The sequence below is a fragment of the Bubalus kerabau genome, chromosome 10 (genome assembly GCF_029407905.1).
Source record: "Bubalus kerabau isolate K-KA32 ecotype Philippines breed swamp buffalo chromosome 10, PCC_UOA_SB_1v2, whole genome shotgun sequence".
Taxonomy (NCBI): Eukaryota; Metazoa; Chordata; class Mammalia; order Artiodactyla; family Bovidae; genus Bubalus; species Bubalus kerabau.
This window is the reverse complement of record NC_073633.1, coordinates 12,104,466-12,123,875: the sequence shown is the minus strand read 5'-3', so window position 1 is coordinate 12,123,875 and position 19,410 is coordinate 12,104,466. Positions and strand designations below refer to the sequence as shown.

General features: G+C 41.6%; 1 protein-coding gene across 3 annotated transcripts in view; it reads right to left on the bottom strand.

Annotated features, from left to right (window-relative positions):
- The window catches only part of IQGAP2 (IQ motif containing GTPase activating protein 2), a 305,783-nt gene that overhangs the window by 143,802 nt on the left and 142,571 nt on the right, over positions 1–19,410 (bottom strand). For all 3 annotated transcript variants that reach the window (XM_055536607.1, XM_055536609.1, XM_055536608.1), the window contains exon 3: positions 3,826–3,982. In XM_055536607.1, coding sequence (XP_055392582.1) covers positions 3,826–3,982 — 157 coding nt within the window. The remainder of the gene's footprint in view (positions 1–3,825; positions 3,983–19,410) is intronic.

The following is a 19,410-nucleotide window of genomic DNA, read 5'->3' as shown; positions in this document are numbered from 1 at the left end:
AGTGCATGGCTGTCTGTCAACAACTCTGGCTTTAATCTCTTCCTTCATACACTGATCACAATTCATGACTGTCTCTTTTCCTCAGACTGTCTCTCCAACTGTGAGCAGCATGAAAATCATGTCTGCTTGTCTCTGCACTGTCTTTGGTGCCCAAATCAGTGGCTGGTACCTGGTAGGTATGGATGAGGATTGCATGGATAAATGAATTCTACCCTTTATGTATTTCTATCTTAGTACAGCTTTATCTTCTTTCCCTATAACTTTATTAAATCTTATTATATTAATGTATCTGCCTACTAGAGCAGTGATTCTCAAACCTTAGTAGTATGTAACAAAAGAATCAGCTGAGGTGATAATTAAGAATGGAGCTTCCTGGAGCCCTGGCTAAGATTCTGGGGGAGGGGCCAAAAGTTCACATTTTCACACATATCCACTGTGGGGGACCACAGGAAGTCTGAGCATCACACTTAGAGGAGGAGTTTCAGCAAGTATTGAACAAAGTATTGAATAAAGCATAGAAGACAAGAAATGGAGCCCTTTGGCTTACTAGAAAGTACTAGCTGGGACTTCCCTAGCACTCCAGTGGTTAAGACTTGGCCTTCCAATGCAGGGGGTGAGGTTTCAACCCCTGGCTGGGGAGGTAAGAGCCCACGTACCTCTTGGCCAAAAAACGAAAACATAAAACAGAAGCAATATTTTAACAAATTCAATAAAAGACTTTTAAAATGGCCCACGTTAAAAAAAAAAAAAATCTCTAAAAAATAAAAAATTCTCATTCATTCCTTTACCCAACAGCTATTTGGGCCGGAACCTGCACTATTCACCAAGGACACAGTAGAAGAGACCCACACCGCTCCTGCCTTCAGGACAGCACCGCATGGTGCGTCCACGTGTGCATGGCATGACCACGCAACTCAGCTCTGGAGGGGGAGGCGGAGATGGTCAGGGAAAGGACACTCTTCCCTGGAAGGTTCAACTCAATACCTAGCATGACTTCCTAACCCTAAATTAAGGAGGGGCCGAGGCGTAGACAACGAGCTGGCAACAAAGAGGACAGGGCTGCGTGAAAGCGCCCGCTGCTTTGCTCAAAGCCAAGAGTGCCCCGGCTGAGGCCGTGTGATTCGGGGCAGAGCTTTTGCTCAGGGATACCCAGCTGAACACGTGGGCCATATTTTACGGCCACAGCCCAGCAGACCCTGCAGAGCGTTCAGGCTCGCTGAACTCATGGTTTCCAGATGGCCCATCAAGAGACAGGCCTAGGTTAGCGAATGTTCCCCTGTGTTTCAGCATCTTTGCCACTGTCCCGTGATTTAGGGCTCCTTGAAGAGGACCATGTGACAAGCTTTAGATCCGAAAAACACATGAACAGGAAGCTGTCTCCTGCCCGCTAATATTTGTCTCCTTTCATTTTTGCAGAAGAAACACAATAGCCTTAAAATAAAAACTTACGATGACACAGCAAATCACTAACAATTCCCATTCAAGGACACGTTCAGGGATTTAATACAAGGAAAAAAAAAGAAAAGCCTCTTTTCTCCAGTGAATTAACAGAGGGGTAGTTTCCCTTTGTCCATGATTCTCCCCTGCCACAGCTGGCATCGACTCCCCTCCATCTGCTACCTCCCATCTTTCCACGCCTCTCCTAACATCCTTTCTTCTGTGCATCCCACGTGGGGCCTGATGGGATGGGGGACAGTGACACAGACCACTTCCTTCTGTCACGATGGTTTGCTCAGGGATGTCAGCACGCGTCCAGGTGCCCCAGGAGTTTTATTTTGTAACAAGAGATTGGAAATATTTCCCCCTTCCCATCCCAAAGAGAAGTTGCTATGGATTCAAATAATAGGACCTCTGATGCCAGGAGGCAATGGTACCTGTTTAAGTTGCCATGAGGGATCCAGAGCTGAACTGGCAAGAGACACCTATATTTAAGTCATATAATGTGCTAGGAGGGGAATTAGCCCACCTGCAGCTCTGAGGTTCGCTTTCACTAAAGGTCTGTCTTTCCGACCTGATTCTCCCAAACCACACATCAAAACAAAACACCCACAGTCCCTTTCCAGGGAAGGTTGGAGCCCATGACACTTTATCATCAAATCTATATCATCAAATCTACATGGCCATTATAATAGGTCTAGGTCTTGATAACAGCCATCACAGAAGCAATGAAAATAAAAGAAAGATCATGTTCTAAAATGTGGACAAATGTTAATTTATTTTGTGACACAGGGGATACAAATAGTTTTTTTCTGAACTTTGAAAATATTCCTTAAAATTAAAAAAAGAAACTTTAATTTTGGCTGGCTAAATCATTTGTTTTGCTTAAGTCTTCCAAAAGGCTGGAAACTCACTCTAGGGAGAAACATCTAGAGTTAATAAACACATGACTTAATAAACTTATTTTAACATGCAAACATATTTTTTCATAACATTATTCAAGGCAGAGACTTTTGCTCCATTCCCTTTTAGATTAGATGATGAAGAGAGACTTGTCAAAAAAGATGTCAATTCATCTTGTCTGTTAGCCTAAATCATTACTCAGACATATGCTCTGAATTCAATATACATATTTTAAAGATAAATTTTGTCTCAATAACAACTGAAGGGTAGTGCGACTCATGCATTAAATGGAAAATTATTCTATTTTCAATTATACTTAATGTTATCCTTGAAATTTTAAGAGAAATAACTTTTAAAAACACTTGAAAATCTGCAGATAAAAAATACTGATATAACAAAACCAAACAAGATATTGAGAAAACAAACAACAAAAAAATCAAGTTTCAAAGAAGCTTTAGAAACCCTGACCCAAAGTGGAGAAGAGATCTCACATTCTAGAAGAGAACAGCACACATTTAAAAATTGCTTTTTGAAGACACATATAATCAAGGCCTCTTTTAGGTTGGTGCTTACTTTTTCCTTCTTTACTTTTTAATGGAAATTTTCAAACATAAAAAAGTAGACAGAACAGTATAAAGAACTCATTTGCACCCATTATCTAATCTCAACAATTACAAACTCACGGCTGGTCTTGAATCATCTGTCAACCCTCTTCCCAATTATTTTGAAGCAAATCATAGATGTATCACCTTACCTGAAAATATTTAAACATTATATCCATAAAACATGCACATTAAAAAAAAATAATACAGTGTTTATACTGATTGGTTGTTTATTTTGATTGTATTTATTTGTTTATTTTGATTAAGATTGGTGTTTATATTGGTTTTCCTCCCTATATTCCTTCTCAAATTACCTATGAAATAATTCATAAAACTAGCTGCCTACAAAAAGGTTAGTCTCATTTTGTTTTAAACATCAAATGGAAAGGAGTTTCTGACTCGTCAATATTAGTACTTTTTTTCTTTTTTAATCACCTTGGCTCTAACTCTTTAGGGCTACAAGTTCAAGTCTCCGCTGGGTACTTTACTTCTTGATGAGAATAAGGGGAGTAATAAACCATGTTGGTGGTGAAGAGAGGAGGGGTAGAGGGCCCCCACTTTTATATTTACTGGTACTAATGACATGACCTCCATGAAGGAATAATGGGGGTTGGGAGTTGGAAGCCCCACAAATCAGAGGTCTCTCGGCCTCATCCCAGAAACAGAAAAGGGCTTTGCTTTCAAAACTGCTGCACCTCAAGAATGATTATTAACAGGCTTCAAAGACCAAGGACACTCCCCTTCCCCATACCCCTCAGTTCAGTTCAGTTCAGTTGCTCTACCTCCCACAAAATCCTGATAGAAACACTAAAGAAAGGGAAGGAAGGCAAAGACTCAACTTTCACTTTGAGCCAGAGGTCCGAACCAATTAGATCTCAGTTACCTTATAGCGTGTTTGTTCCACATCATAGATCTTTTTCTCCGATACCATTTTGGGGGCAAAGAATTTGGCTAACTTTGCAAGGTAAACTCCGTTCCGGAGTCCTTCTTCCAGTTCAGTGGTTGGTGGCAATTCTTCAACTAAGCAGACTTCCATCCACCTAGAGAGATTAAGAGAGAGCAAAAAAAAACCCTTAAAGTGAATCCAGTTTGGTATCTTTCTATAAATGAAGAGATGTGGTGTCTTATTATCAGTGGCAGGGGCATTAACAAAGGGGGCGGGATCTGAAACATCTTTATCGTCACGGACAGGAGAAGCTTCTGGATGGAACAAGATTCAGAACAGGAGAGGAACAAGGGGTTGATAAGCCCAGAGGCACTAAACTCACTCCGGCGCCAGAGTTTGTTGACTTCACCTTTATCTGAGTCTCTGCCAAGTCTCTTAAAGAGGAAAAAGGCTAATCTGTGCTTGTATGGGTGGAATGAGTCTTGCTGACATTACAGAAAAAGCAGTTCCAAGTTTATGAGCCTTAGTGGAGGACATTTTTGTAGGGGTTATGCCGTGGGGAGAGTGTAGTCCAAGGTGCGGTAAAATCTGCAGTTGCTTAGTCTGGAAATGCCTACCAGGAGAGGCAGGAAGGCCCAGAAAAGGGACACCAAAATCCAGAAAGCAGACACAGTCTTCCTTGAATAAGACACATTCATTTTCCCAATGCCAGGAGCTTACTACAACACACCTTTTGGGGAAGCTATTTTCTGGGTACTGAGAAAGTTGTTCAGCAAAAGATCAGATGCAATCTTAGGACACTCTGCCAGTATCGTAGAAAAGAGAGCACCAAGGTCATTACTGGCTCAAAGACACACAGTGGGAGGAGGGCCAGGCCAGTTCTCATTTTACACCAGGTTGCAGAGAGTCTGCCAGAGCTCACAGGATACTGTGCTTCCTCCCCGTGCTTGAGGAACGCTTCCCTACTCTAAGACCCAAGAACCAGGGGTGCAAGCCCTCACCTTTCTGCCACAAACCCACCACATCAGCAACTCTGAGTGTGAGCCGCACACCTATACAGCGGGGCCCCTCAGAAGACCAGTAACACAGCAGCGCTGACTCCATCACACTTGGCAGGGAGGAGAGGGCTGCTCTGCACTAATAACAAAGGATCTGGATCCAGGCAGTGAACACTGTAAAATGTCTCAAGTGCATGTAGTTCTGGCCAACACTTTTTAGAAGCTCAAAGAGTCCCTAATAAGCAAGGAGTATTTACTGACCACTTGTTTAGGCAATGTGAAATATGGAGTTAGAGAAGGAAATGGCAACCCGTTCCAATATCCTTGTCTGGGAAATCCCATGGACAGAGGAGCCTGGTGGGCTATAGTCCATGGGGTCGCAAAGAGTCGAATACGACTGAGAGACTGAACAGAACTGAGAAGAGCTATGACAAACATGGACAGCATATTAAAAACCAGAGACATTACTTTGCCAACAAAGTCCATCTAGTCAAAGCTATGGTTTTTCCAGTAGTCATGTGTGGATGTGAGAGTTGGACTATAAAGAAAGCTGAGCACCAAAGAATTGATGCTTTTGAACTGTGGTGTTGCAGAAGACTCTTGAGAGTCCCTTGGACTGCAAGGAGATCCAACCAGTCAATCTTAAAGGAAATCAGTCCTGAATATTCATTGGAAGGACTTCAGCTTCAGCTCCAATACTTTGGCCACCTGATGTGAAGAATTGACTCATTGGAAAAGACCCTGATGCTGGGAAAGATTGAAGTCAGGAAGGAGAAGGGGGTGACAGAGGATGAGATGGTTGGATGGCATCACCGACTTGATGGACATGAGTTTGAGAAAGCTCCGGGAGTTGGTGATGGACAGGGAAGCCTGGGGTGCTGGAGTCCACGGGATTGCAAAGAGTCAGACACAACTGAGAGACTGAACCAAACTGATGAGAAAAAACATAAATATAAGCCCTGCCTTCAAAGAGCATTAAACAAAACTGAGAAGACAACACAAGTGTAAGAAAAAATCAGAGAGCCATGTAAGACAGTCTATGATGCCCAATACAACTATTAGTACCTAACAAGAAAAAATTGGGGAATAGTGTGGGGGCAGGGGGCACTGGGCTCTCAGTGGAGAAGCAGGGAAAAAATGACAAGGTGGTGGGATCTGGATTCAGCTGGAAAGGGAGGATTTGGAAAGGCAAGGCAGGGGGGACACTGGGAGCTGGGGGGCAGGACATACTAGAATCATGAAGGAAACATGGCTGATGCATGGAACAAACCCAGAGAAGACCCAGGGTCCTTAGGGTGCATGGGGAGAAAGGAAGCAAGCTGAGCATACACAGGGAAAGCAGGAGCTGCTGTAAGAGAAGCGATGCCATTTGCTGCTACAGGAAGCAGTAAGCTCTTGGCAGACTCACAGCAGAGGAGGGACAGGCTGACAGTGGCAGTTAGAGAAAATTCAATCTTGTATAATGGAGGCCCCAAAGACAAAGCACTCACCTTTCCCATTGCAAGGAGCTGAGGGACTGGATGAGACAGTAAGAAACCGGAAGGGTGGAAAGCAAGAGGCATTTCAAGGAAATGTAACAAGATGTGGTGACAGCTTAGAAAGTGGGGAGGGGGTCAAAGGAAAGGGAATATTCCCAGCCAGGGAGAGGGGCTCCATGTGGAGGGAGCTCTCTGTACCAGGACGCAGCCCCACATCCACTGCGGCCCCAGGCATGTCCCTTGACCTCCCTGGGCCTCAGTGTTCTCCTCTGTTGAAGGGGCAGATGAGAAGAACAGGCTGTTAAGCCTCCTGCAGCTCTAACATCCTAGGGGGACTGGGAAAACTTGGAAGAACAAGGAACCTTCCATAGTAACATAAGATGTGAAATTTACTTTCACATAACAAACACAAGGTAAATAAGGATTATTTGGTTATACGGGCCTTGCTTCAAATGAGTGTAAGAGTCTCATAGGCTTGATGAATTTTTAAAACTGTGAGAAATCAATAACAATGTTGTCTTTTTGATTAAAAAAAAATGTGGGCAAATTAAAAGCCCCTGCCCTAGACCAAGTTTCTAATCTAAGTAAACTACAAATTATAGCATCATGCTCTTTCACATGAAAACAAACCTGTTTTCAAGTAATTATCTTGAAAAAATTTACAAAATTGGTTTTTTGCACAGCAGTATATAATTGCTGTATAATAATTTCATAACTGAGGGGTAGATTGTGAAGGGTTGGGGAGAGGTAAATTGACAATAGCATCATACAGAGTCAAACATGACTGAAGCAACTTAACACATTTTATTCTAGAATCTGGATTTAATACTATATATGGATTATCATTTAATCCTTGTGCCTATCTCATAAGGAAAGGTGCTATGGATAACCATTTGCAGATGTTAATCTAAAGCAAAATTAAAAGAATGCTTGCTCCTTGGAAGAAAAGTTGTGACAAACCTAGACAGCATATTGAAGAGCAGAGACATCACTTTGCTGACAAAGGTTTGTATAGCCAAAGCTATGGTTTTTCTAGTAGTTATGTATGGCTGTGAGAGCTGGACCATAAAGTAGGTTGAGTGCCTAAGAACTGATGCCTTCAAACTGTGTTGTTGGAGAAGACTCTTGAGAGTCCCTTGGACAGCAAGGAGATCAAATCAGTCAATGCTAAAGGAAATCAATTCTAAATATTCATTGGAAGGACTGATGCTGAAGCTGAAGCTCCCCTACTTTGGCCACCTGACGAAGAGCTGACACACTGGAAAAGACCCTGATGCTGGGAAAGATTGAGGGCAGGAGAAGGGGGTGGCAGAGGATGAGATGTTTGGATGACGTCATCAACTCAATGGACGTGAGTTTGAGCAAACTCTGGGAGATAGCGAAGGACAGGGAAGCCTGGTATGCTGCAATGGGGTCACAAAGATTTGGACATGACTTAGCAACTGAACAACAACAAAGGGAAGAGAACTTGGAGCGTAGATACCAAATGGTTCACCGCAGGGCTAGGAGACAGCTGGGGTGGCTGCTGGCCAGGGTGGTCATTTCCCAGCCCAGTACAATCTGTGTGGGGCCAAGTAGCCAGGTCACGAGCACAGAATGAGACAGGAAATGGCGTGCATCCCATGGAGAGTGGCCTCAGGAAAGCCCCACATGGGTGAGCTTCCCCTCCCCCATCTGCTGAAAGTGAAGTGGCTCGGTCATGTCCGACTGTTTGTAACCCCATGGTCTGTAGTCTACCAGGCTCCTCTGTCCATGGGATTTTCCGGGCAAGAGTTCCGGAGTGGGTTGCCATTTCCTTCTCCAGGGAATCTTCCCAACCCAGGGACTCAACTCTGGTCTCCTGCATTGCAGGCAGATGCTTTACCATCTGAGCTACCAGGGAAGCCCAAGACATACAGATGTGACATAGTGAAAATTGCATCCAACTCTTTGTGACCCTGCATTCTCTAGGCCAGAACACTGGAGTGGGTAGCCTTTCCCCTCTCCAGGGAATCTTCCCAACCCAGGAATTGAACCAGGGTTTCCTGTATTGTATGCAGATTCTTTACCAGTTGAGCCACCAGGGAAACACCACCCCATCCCCACCCCCCTAACCCCATCTGCAAGCAGGATGCTAAAGCCCATGGCCACCTTGAAAGAAAAGATGTAAGAACACCCTGGGTCCCTGAGTAACCTCTGTAGGTTACAGAAGGAACCTTCTGCATCCGTTCATCCTCGCCTTATGCTACTGAATCTTACATGAAAAGGAATTAAACTTGTACTGTCAACCTCAACCTCCGTGACTTACCGGTTACATAAGCTAGTGTTACCCAGCCAAACCAATAAAATTCAGTAAGTGTGATTTTTATGGTCTGTTGGGGTTAAACTTCCTGTCATAATCACAGTACAGAAAATGACGGGCCTGATGTTCAGGAAGTCTGGCTTTCCAATCACTAGCTGGTGTCCTGGAGCAGGTTACTTAAAACTCTAAGCTGAGTTTTAGTCCGAGAGTCTAAAATTATAAGTGGAATTCTGTACGACACTAATTATGCAATATGCTTTTTTGTGTGTTTAATAGCAGCTTTATATTGAGAGAATTCACACATTATACACTCTTTGAAGCTGTACCATGCAGTGATTTTCAGCAAACATTTTCATCACTCCAAAAAGAAGCCATATAACTAGTTAACAGTACTCCCCATTTACTCCCAAATTTCCAACCTATTAATCTACTCTCTGCTTAGAGATCTGTTTATTCTGGATATTTCATTTAAATGGAGCCATACAACACATGGCCATCTGTGACTAGCTTCTTTTGCATGCTTTCAAGGTTCGTCTATTATGTAGGATATAATTAGCGCTGCATTCATTTCCAATGCTGAATAATATTCTACTGTATAGATTTATATCATATGTATCAGTTTATGGACATCTGGGTTTTTTCCCACTTTTTGGCTCCTATGAATAATACTGCTGTAAACATTAGTGTTTAGGTTTTTGCACGGACATATTTTCTCCTTTCTCTGGGTATATATGTAGGAGAAGAATTGCTGGGTCTATGTTTGATCTTTTTTGGAACTTCCAGACGGTTTCCCAAAGCAGCTGCAACATTCTACCTCCCCAGCAGCACTGAGGATTCTAACTTCCCTGCCTCAGCTGTCTTTTTGAGTATAGCCATCCTAGGTAGATTCAAAGTGGCATCTCAATATGGTTTTGATTTTCATCTCTGTGATGGCTAATGATATTGAGTGGGCTTCCCAGGTGGCACTAGTGGAAAAGAATCCGCCTACCAATGCAGGAGATGTAAGAGACACGGGTTTGATTCCTGGGTCGGGAAGATTCCCTGGAGGAGGAAATGGCACCCCACTCCAGTATTCTTGCCTGGAGAATCCCATGGACAGAGGACCCTGGCGGTCTATAGTCCATGGGGTCACAAAGAGTCAGACACGACTGAGCATCTGAGCATGATGATGTTGAGCATCTTTTTATTTTTTTCTTTTTGATACAATTGTGAATAGGATAGTTTTATTTATTTCTCTTTCTAATGGTTAATTATAGGTGTGTAGAAATGTAACAGATTTCTGTGATTAATTTTCTATCCTTCAACTTTAATGAATTCATTTTTAAGTTCCAATAGTTTTTTGCTCTTAAGGGTTTTCTGTGCATAATATCATGTCATCTGCAAATAGCGACAGTTTCAGTTCCTTTCCAACTTAGTTTCTTTTCCTTCTCTGACTGCTGTGGCTAGGGCTTCCAATATTATGTTGGAAAAAAGTGGGAAAAGTAGTCATCCTTGTCTTGTTCTGAGCATCTTTTTATTATTGCCTATTTACACATCTTCTTTAGAGACATGTGTTTTCAAATCTGCTGCCCATGTTTTAGCTGTTTTTTTTTTTTTTTTTTTAAAGAAATTGAGTTATAAGAGCTCTTTATATATTTGTTATACCAATTCCTTATCAGGCACACAACATGAAAATATTTCTTCATTCTATGGGTTGTCTTTTTGCTTTCTTGATGGTGTCTTTTGAAGCAAGTTGCTTGTACTTTGATGTCATATTTAAGAAACCATTGTTTAACTGAAGGTCACAAATATTCACCTATGTCTTCTTCTAAGACGTTCATAGTTTTAACTCTTACATTTAAATCTTTTATCCATTTTGAGTTATTTTTTGTATGTGGTGAGTGGTAAGAGTCCAAATTCATTCTTTTGAATGTGGATATCCAGTTATCTCAGCACCATGTGCTGAAAAGACTCTGTGCCTGCATGCTAAGCTGCTTCAGTCGTGTCTGACACTCTGTGACTCTTTGGGCTGTAGCCCACCAGGCCCCTCTGTCCACAGGATTCTCCAGCAAGTATACTAGAGTGGGTTGCCATGCCCTCCTCCAGGGGATCTTCCCAGCCCAGGGATCGAACCCAATTAACTTTCCTTGGTACCCTTGTTGGAAGTCAACTGACTGTAACTGTGAAAAATTACATCTAAATTCTCAATTATACTCAATGATTTATACATCTAAGATTTACATGAAGTGAAGTGAAAGTCACTCAGACATGTCCAACTCTTTGCAACCCCATGGACTGTAGCCTGTCAGTCTCCTCTCTCCATGGAATTCTCCAGGTCAAAATACTGGAGTGGGTAGCTGTTCCTTTCTCCAGGGGATCTTCCCAACCCAGGAATTGAACTGGGGTCTCCTGCATTGCAGGTGTATTCTTTACCAGCTGAGTTACCAGGGAAACCCAAGATTTACATATAAAGTGAAGTGAAGTGAAGTGAAATTTGCTCAGTCGGGTCTGACTCTTTGTGATCCCATGGACTATACAGTCCATGGAATTTTCAAGGCCAGCATACCGGAGTGGGTAGCCGCTCCCTTCTCCAGGGGATCTTCCCAACCCAGGGATCGAACCCAGGTCTCCCACATGGCAGGTGGATTCTTTACCAGTTGAGCCACAAGGGAAACCCAAGAACACTGGAGTGGGTAGCCTATCCCTTCTGCAGCTGATATTCCCGACCCAGGAATCAAACCAGGGTTTCCTCCATTGCAGGCGGATTCTTTATGAACTGATTTACAAGATTTATATACAGACAATATATCAAGTATGTACACATGAAACAAACCTAGAAAGACCTCATATGTTATCAAAAGACTGACTTCAAATTTGACCTAAAAATCCACAGAAATGAAAACTGGAACAAGCCAGCATCTCCTGCTGCCCTTGCAGTCGCTCCTCCCCTGTTCCTTCTATGGGTTACTCCTTCCGAACCTCATGAAGACCATACCAAAGGCTGAGCACTGAAGAACTGATGCTTTCGAACTGTGGTGCTGGAGGAGACACTTGAGAGCCCCTTGGACTGCGAGGAGATCCAACCAGTCCATCCTAAAGGAAATCAACCCTGAATATTCACTGGAAGGACTGATGCTGAAGCTGAAGCTCCAATACTTTGACCACATGATGTGAAGAGTTGACTCACTGGAAAAGACCCTGATGCTGGGAAAGATCGAAGGCAGGAGAAGAGGGTGTCAGAGGATGAGATGGTTGGATGGCATCACCGACTCAGTGGACATGAACTTGGGCAAACTCTGGGAGATGGTGAGGGACAGAGAAGCTTGGTGTGCTGCAGTCCATGGGGTTGTGAAGAGTCAGACATGACTTGGTGACTGAACAACAATAACCGAATCTCCACACCAATATGTGAACATCTCATCCTCAACCAAAGGTGAAGCAATTTCTGATGAGCATCTTCAAGGTTGTTGGAGAACCATAATTTCATTTCCAGTGGGGAGGACTCTCTCTTATTAGTATTGCTTGCTTTCTCTTTACTATGCAGGGAAAATCTGAATCTCTTCTCAAAAACAAAATACAGGTAAGAGGAATTTTTATTCTATCATTCAAACATATTCTCTTCAATTTTTTTTTTTTGAGTTGAGTTGAGATAGCTTCCATAAGCAGCTCTGTGTATAAAAGTACAAGATGTGATTCAAGTGACATAGTGAGAAGAAGAGGGTGGTAGGAGAGGATGTTGGGAGAAGTATGAAGGGGATGAACAGTGAAATTTTTCCAATTTTAGGTTAAAGCCAGAAAGAAAAACAATTAATATCATTTTGTCTTGCAAGAGATCAAAAAATACACACACACACACACACACACACCCCTCCCAAAAATGCCACCTCATAAAAACCCGAACACACACCATCCACTCCACTGTGCTACTTTGCGCCTTGCAGAGCATATGAAAGTTGTTTTGCTGAGGCATTTGCTATCTGCCTTGTTATTCAGGAAATCGCCAGCTATAAATCTTGGTCTCTATCATACAGCACTGTATGGAATAAATGTCCCAAAAGTAGAACTGCTGGCCAAAAAACAGAACGTGTGTTTCTTTCCTTACAAACCCTGCTTTAACGGAGTGCCCCAGTCCATGAACTTTCAAGCATTATAAGTCAATTTCTCTTCCTGAATGTTTTGAACATCAGCCTATGAAATATTTTACAAAAGAATAAAGGCAAAGACCAGATATTTTTTATATGTACAGGGCAACTGGTCACCTTTTGTGCCAATAGGAGGTAAAACGTTGGAAATCAGTGCTAGATTAAGTTCTCACAGTAAACCTTTCGGTTCACTGGAGGCTGAGGTCAAACTGTCACCACGAGGAGTGGAGGGAATAAATTAGGAATTTGGGATTAACAAAGACACGCCACTGTACATAAAATAAACAACAAGGATTTACTGTTGGGAACTGTATTTGGTATCTTGCTGTTATATACCTATAATGGGCTGGAAAAAAGATGCAGACGTACGGAACGGACTCGTGGACACAGGTGGGGCAGGACAGCGGGGGACAAATTAAGCGTGCAGCATGGACATATATACACGACCATGTGTAAAGCATCTAGTGGGAAGCTGCTGTCCAGCACAGGGAGCTCAGCTCGCTGCCCTGCGATGACTTAGGGGGCATGGGAGTGTGGGAGGCAGGCTCCAAAGGAAGCAGACATATGTAACATATTGCTGATTCCTGACGCTGTGCAGCAGAAACTAACAAAATGTTGTAAAGCAGTTATATTCCAATAAAAAAGAAGTTAAAATGTATAGGAAAAAAGGAATATATATACACACACATATATATCAGAAAAAAACTGAATCACTTTGATATACACCTGAAACACTGTAAATCAGCTATATTTCAATTAAGAAATAAAAACAAAAATAATTGTCACCATAATTCTATCAGCATCATTAGCTCAAGGAAACAGGGATACAGAAAAATATATATTGCACAAACTGAGGCACGTATCCATCCTTCTCGCATATAAAACTTAGTTGGTTCGTTATAAGAGAAAGAGGTGAGATGTTAAAATAATGCTAATTATTTTCTTTAAAACACGGACTTACAATACGATGAAAAGAAGCAATATAGGACACCAAGGCCTAATGGGAATGGAGCAGGCTTTTGAGGCCCTCTTTCTCATTCTGCTCTTTAGGAAGGACAGGAAACAGCAGCCCTCCACTGAGTTTGGCAAGCATTGTGTGAACTGTGTTCCACAGAATACTGGCTCAGTGAGATGCTAATACTGTCCTGGGGCCAGCGGCGGTGGGGTGGTGGTTGGGGGGGTGGGCGGGGAGGGGGAAGGCCATGTGACCTTAGCCGATGTCGCATTCTACGTCCTCTCTCGAGGATTCATAAATTGCATTAGCGTCCTGAAAGCTCAGAGAATTCCTGAAGCCAAGAACCAAGTTAACTTTTTAACTCAATGTTTCCCAAATATTTTGGCCATAGAACTCCTTTTTACCAAACCACTTCATAATATTTCATATGATGCATAGACAGGTAACTGATAAAAGCAGTACAATTAGGTGACTAAAATCATGGCATTTGGGCTCACACTTTGTCAGTTCAAATCCTAGTTCTAGAATAATACCAGTGATTTCTCTGTAAAATAAAGATATTTAAACTATTTGCCCTTGGAGGGCCTTTGTAAGGAGTAAATGAGTATCTGTGTAAAATATTTAGCACTGTGCCTGGTTCATAATAAGAGCCCAGCAAACATTAACCCCAAGTATTGTGAGCATGTCCCCAAATGTGAATCTGGCTATTCCTTTACCAGACTTCATGAACTGTGTTCCACAGAATACTGGCTTAGTGAGATGCTAATATTGTCCTGGGGCCAGGGGTGGTGGCGGGGGAGGGGGAGGGCCAAGTGAACTTAGATAATGTCGCATTCTATGTACTCTCTTGAGGACTCATAATTTGCATTAGCATCCTGAAAGCTCAGAGATGGACTTTTGGACCTCCCTGGTGGCTCAGAAGGTAAAGCGTCTGCCTATAATGCGGGAGACCGGGGTTCAATCACTGGGTTGGGAATATTTCCTGGAGAAGGAAATGGCAACTCACTCCAGTATTCTTGCCTGGAAAATGCCATGGATGGAGGAACCTGGTAGGCTACAGTCCATGGGGTCGCAAAGACTCGGACACGACTGAATGACTACATTTTCTTTTCTTTCTATTCCTTTACTGGATGTGTAACCTTAACAGATTTTGTTGTTCAGTCGCTCAGTAATGTCCAACTCTTTGTGACCCCATGGACTTCAGCACACCAGGCTTCCCTGTCCATCACCATCTCCCAGAGTTTGCTCAAACTCATGTCCATTCAGTTGGTGATGCCATCCAACCATCTCCTCCTCTGTTTCCCCCTTCTCCTCCTGCCTTCAACATTTTCCAGCATAAGGGTCTTTTCCAATGAGTTGGCTCTTCACATCAGGTGGTCAAAGTATTGGAACTTCAGCATTAGTCCTTCCAAGGAATATTCAGGGTTGATTTCTTTTAGGGTTGACTGGTTTTATCTTCTTGCAGTCCAAGGGACTCTCAAGAGTCTTCTTCAGCCACAGTTCAAAAGCATCAATTCTTTGGCACTCAGCCTTCTTTATGGTCCAACTCTCACATCAATCCAATTAATATTTTTGAGCATCAAGTACTTTCCAGACCTGGTTCCATGTGATGAATCAGGTAAAGTCCCTCAGTTTCCGGGGCAGTAAGTCTTAGACTCTCATCACTGTTAGGAAACCACTAGTTCAAAGAGGTTTTGAGGATTAAATGAAACAGCACTAATACAGAACCTAGCAGATAGTTGGCACCCAGATGTCACTCACATGGTTCCCTTCTCTTTAAACAAAATTTTCAAAGAATCTCTGGTGAGTTACTTCTTAGAAAAAGATATTTAATGCATTATTTTAATCTTTCTTCATGTTCCTTAGACATGAGAAAAGGAAAATATAAATAAGTAGAATGGTGTGAAGCACTGATGGATATAAGAAAGCCTTCAAATTTTGTAGCCCCATCTGCAATAAGTCTGATTAACTTTGCAAATTATTTTGAAATACATTATTTCATAGACCACACTGCTGCTCAAAATATATGTTCAATTCATAATTCTTCCTAACTCCAGGCACAAATCAGATATTTACTGTATTATTTAGGTTTGGCCCAATTAATCATCTACCTATGATGTATCATCCTGATATTAGAACATGCCTGGATAGACATGTTTATGTATACAGATACACAAGTACAGACAAAAAATGTGTACATATGCTAAAATTTCTAGATAGACACTGCATAAAGCCTATAAAAAATTGAAAAAAACCCAGAACATGTGCTTATTTTTAACATTACTGTGCACATTAGGCAAAAGACTGGTCATAAACTTCATTGTTTGGTTGGGTGGGGAGACAGAGAGAGATAAACAGCTAATGTTCAGTATCACGGTTTTTGGCTGACACTGTAATTCAAGTGGTTCAAGTGTTAAATATTTATTAGTACTTTAACAATATTTCAACTTAGACTTTTTAAAGAATAATACTCATATACTGGGGGAAAAAAGGAGTATACTCAGGAAAGCCAATACCTATTACAGAAATATATATGCTTTAAAAGAAATGTTTAAGCAGGAAAATGTAGAGACTTGAAGCCTTTGGTATCCAGGGACCCAGGGTGAGCATGAGAGAAGCTGTAAGTCACACACCTCTGGAATATTCTAATCTTTTATGCCCTCTCCTGGTGTCCAGTATCCAATCTGTAGGTTCTCTGCAGTCTTCTCTCCAATCGGATCATATAGTAGTCAGTAATTACTGTACATCTATTAAGTGTAGGACATGAGTTTAAAAAAATTTTTTATTTATTCTTCCCATAGCCCAGTGACTTATCATCTTTAAAAATCTGAGTCAGATATCAAGAAAGATGAAATATCTTGCCCAAGATCATATATAAATGGGAAAAGCAAAATTTGACCTCTCTAAAATTTGAACCCAAATATCACTCTGAAATCTGTACATTAACCAACTCATTATACTGCTTCATGAAAGAGTATATCAGGAAATTTAGTGTATAACCCAGACATTTTACATTGTGAGTATAACTTACTAAACACAGCTATGGTCCAAGACTTTCATGCTCAATGCAAGCATCTAAAAAGAATGTTTATCCATTGCATAGACTATTTATTATACAGCCACTTGAGATATTTTCATAGAATATTTAAGAAAATGGAAAAATACCAGGGGTAAGTTAAGAGAAAATGAGAGGATACAAAATTTTATAGTAAGCTAATTTTATTTCTAAAATTATATATATTTAAATGGTTTTTCCTGTAGTCATGTATGGATGTCAGAGTTAGACCACAAAGAAGGCTGAGGGCAGAAAAATTGATGCTTTCAAACTGCAGTGCTGGAGAAGACTCTTGAGAGTCCCTTGGACTGCAAGGAGATCAAATCAGTCAACCCTAAAGGGAATCAACCCTAAATATTTATTGGAAGGATTGATGCTGAAGCTGAAGCTCCAATACTCTGGCCACCTGATATGAAAAGCTGACTCACTGGACAAGACCCTGATGTTGGGAAAGATTAAAGGAAGGAGGAGAAGGGGATGACAGAAGATGAGATGATTGGATGGCATCATTAACTCAATGGACGTAAGTTTGAGCAAATTCTGGGAGATAGTGAAGGACAGGGAAGCCTGGTGTGCTGCAGTCCTTGGGGTCACAAAGAGTTAGATACGACTTAGTGACTGAACTGCTGCTGCTGCTAAGTCACTTCAGTCGTGTCTGACTCTGTGCGACCCCACAGACAGCAGCCCTCCAGGCTCCACCGTTTCTGGGATTCTCTAGGCAAGAACACTGGAGTGGGTTGCCATTTCCTTCTCCAATGCATGAAAATGAAAAGTGAAGTCGCTCAGTCATGTCCAACTCTTCACTGGAGTGGGTTGCCATTTCCTTCTCCAAAGTGATTGAACAACAATATTTACATAAATATACACAGACTGGAAACATATAGCAAAGTATTAACAGTGGTTTTTCCCTGTGGGTTGGTAAGGTTCTTCATCTTTTCTTGTATCTTAATTTGTTATCATAAACATGTATTTTCAATAATAGAAAATGATGAAATTCAGTGTATTCTAAAATTCTTGTCTCTTTCCAGTGTACAGAAAGCAAGAACTTGTTTGCTGATTACACTGAGGACTTGAGTCAAAATAGAGTCTTATGATAGCAAACATTAAAAGAAAACGGATAAAAGACAGGGGTATGGGTGTAGATGGAGAAATGGTAGTTTATCACGAGGCGTGGAAGCTGGAGAAGACAAAAAGGCACTCTAAACTTTTTTTTTAAGGTTATGGGTTGAGACATGCAACCAATAAAATGTTAAGGAAAATGTTAAGCATGTTAGGAAAAGAAAATGTTAAGGAAAGGAAGGAAAATGTTAAGTATGTTTATCTTTTTCGCATACCTCTAACCATGTTAACAGCCTGGCTTTAAGGCTTAGAAAGTCAAGGTGGACTCCTCATTAATGAATACACAAAATAAATGAAACATTAATAAATCAGACGTAGAGAACAAATATATGGATACCAAGGGGGAAAGATGGGGGTGGAATGAAATTGGGAGATTGGGATTAGCATTTATATACTATCACGTATTAGCATAGATAACTAATAAGAACCTGTTGTATAGCACAGGGAACTCTACTCAATGATCTGTGGTGACCTAAAAGGAAAGAAAATCCAAAAGAGAGGGGATATATACGTATATGTAGAGCTGATTCACTGCTGTGCAGCAAAAACTAATACAACATTGTAAAGTAACTAGACTCTAAAAAAATTTTTTTTTAAAAATCAAGAGTGCAGCCTGGATTGTCCATGCTGCTGATAGTAAAAAATATAAAAGTAGAGAGAGAAAACTGAGAAAAAATTAAGCCAAAAAAAAAAAAAAAAAAAGTCAAAAAGTAGAACCTGAAGATTTGGAAAATTCGCAGGCTTATCAATATTGCAAAAAATTTTCAAAAGGCTGATTCATGTCGAGGTTTGACAGAAAACAGCAAAATTCTGTAAAGTAATTATCCTTCAGTAAAAAATAAATTTTAAAAGAATATTGCAAAAAATGAGAAAAGGTGTTTTGAAGCGAACACAGAGGGTGTGGCTGGACAATTACTGCATAAAGAATGCAACTCATTGATTTAATCAGCCATCTCTGCAAAAGTCAGGACTAGGGATGGGGTTATACCATTTAGACTAAAGGGGACAGAGACAGGGTGACAAGGAGGGGAGGCTCTCAGACCTTTGAGATCTAGGAGATGGAACTGGCTTTCTGGCCGTGTTACCCGTCACAAGAAGAGAAGAAGGATCCTGATGGTGATTCAGAGATCCACAGAGCTGGCTCCCCCACAACAGGCCCAGATGCCGTCCCTTCCTTGGTTGCAAAGGGCAAGACTATCTCTTCCTGGGTTTTGGTGAGCCAGGCTGCTGCCTCTGAGGGTCTGGAAGGCAGGGCTACCAGCCTAGTGAGCCCAAAGGACAGGCCACCAGGCAGATTATTCAAGAGCCTTAAAATCAGATAGAATGAGTCCTGGTACACTTGAGAATTGCTGGGGATCCATCACTCCCTTTCTTCTTTCTAATTTCTTGACTTTAGAATGGGAATGTCTATTGTATATTGCATGGCTGTCCCTCCATCGTCTTTTGGAAGCACAAAACTTCCCTGGCTTCCTAGGATCACAGGAGAGGGATTTTTGCCCCAGGATGAATCATATCTCAAGTTTCAGGCATACCTGATTTGGATACTCTGATGAGATTTGGGACTTAGAGTTGATG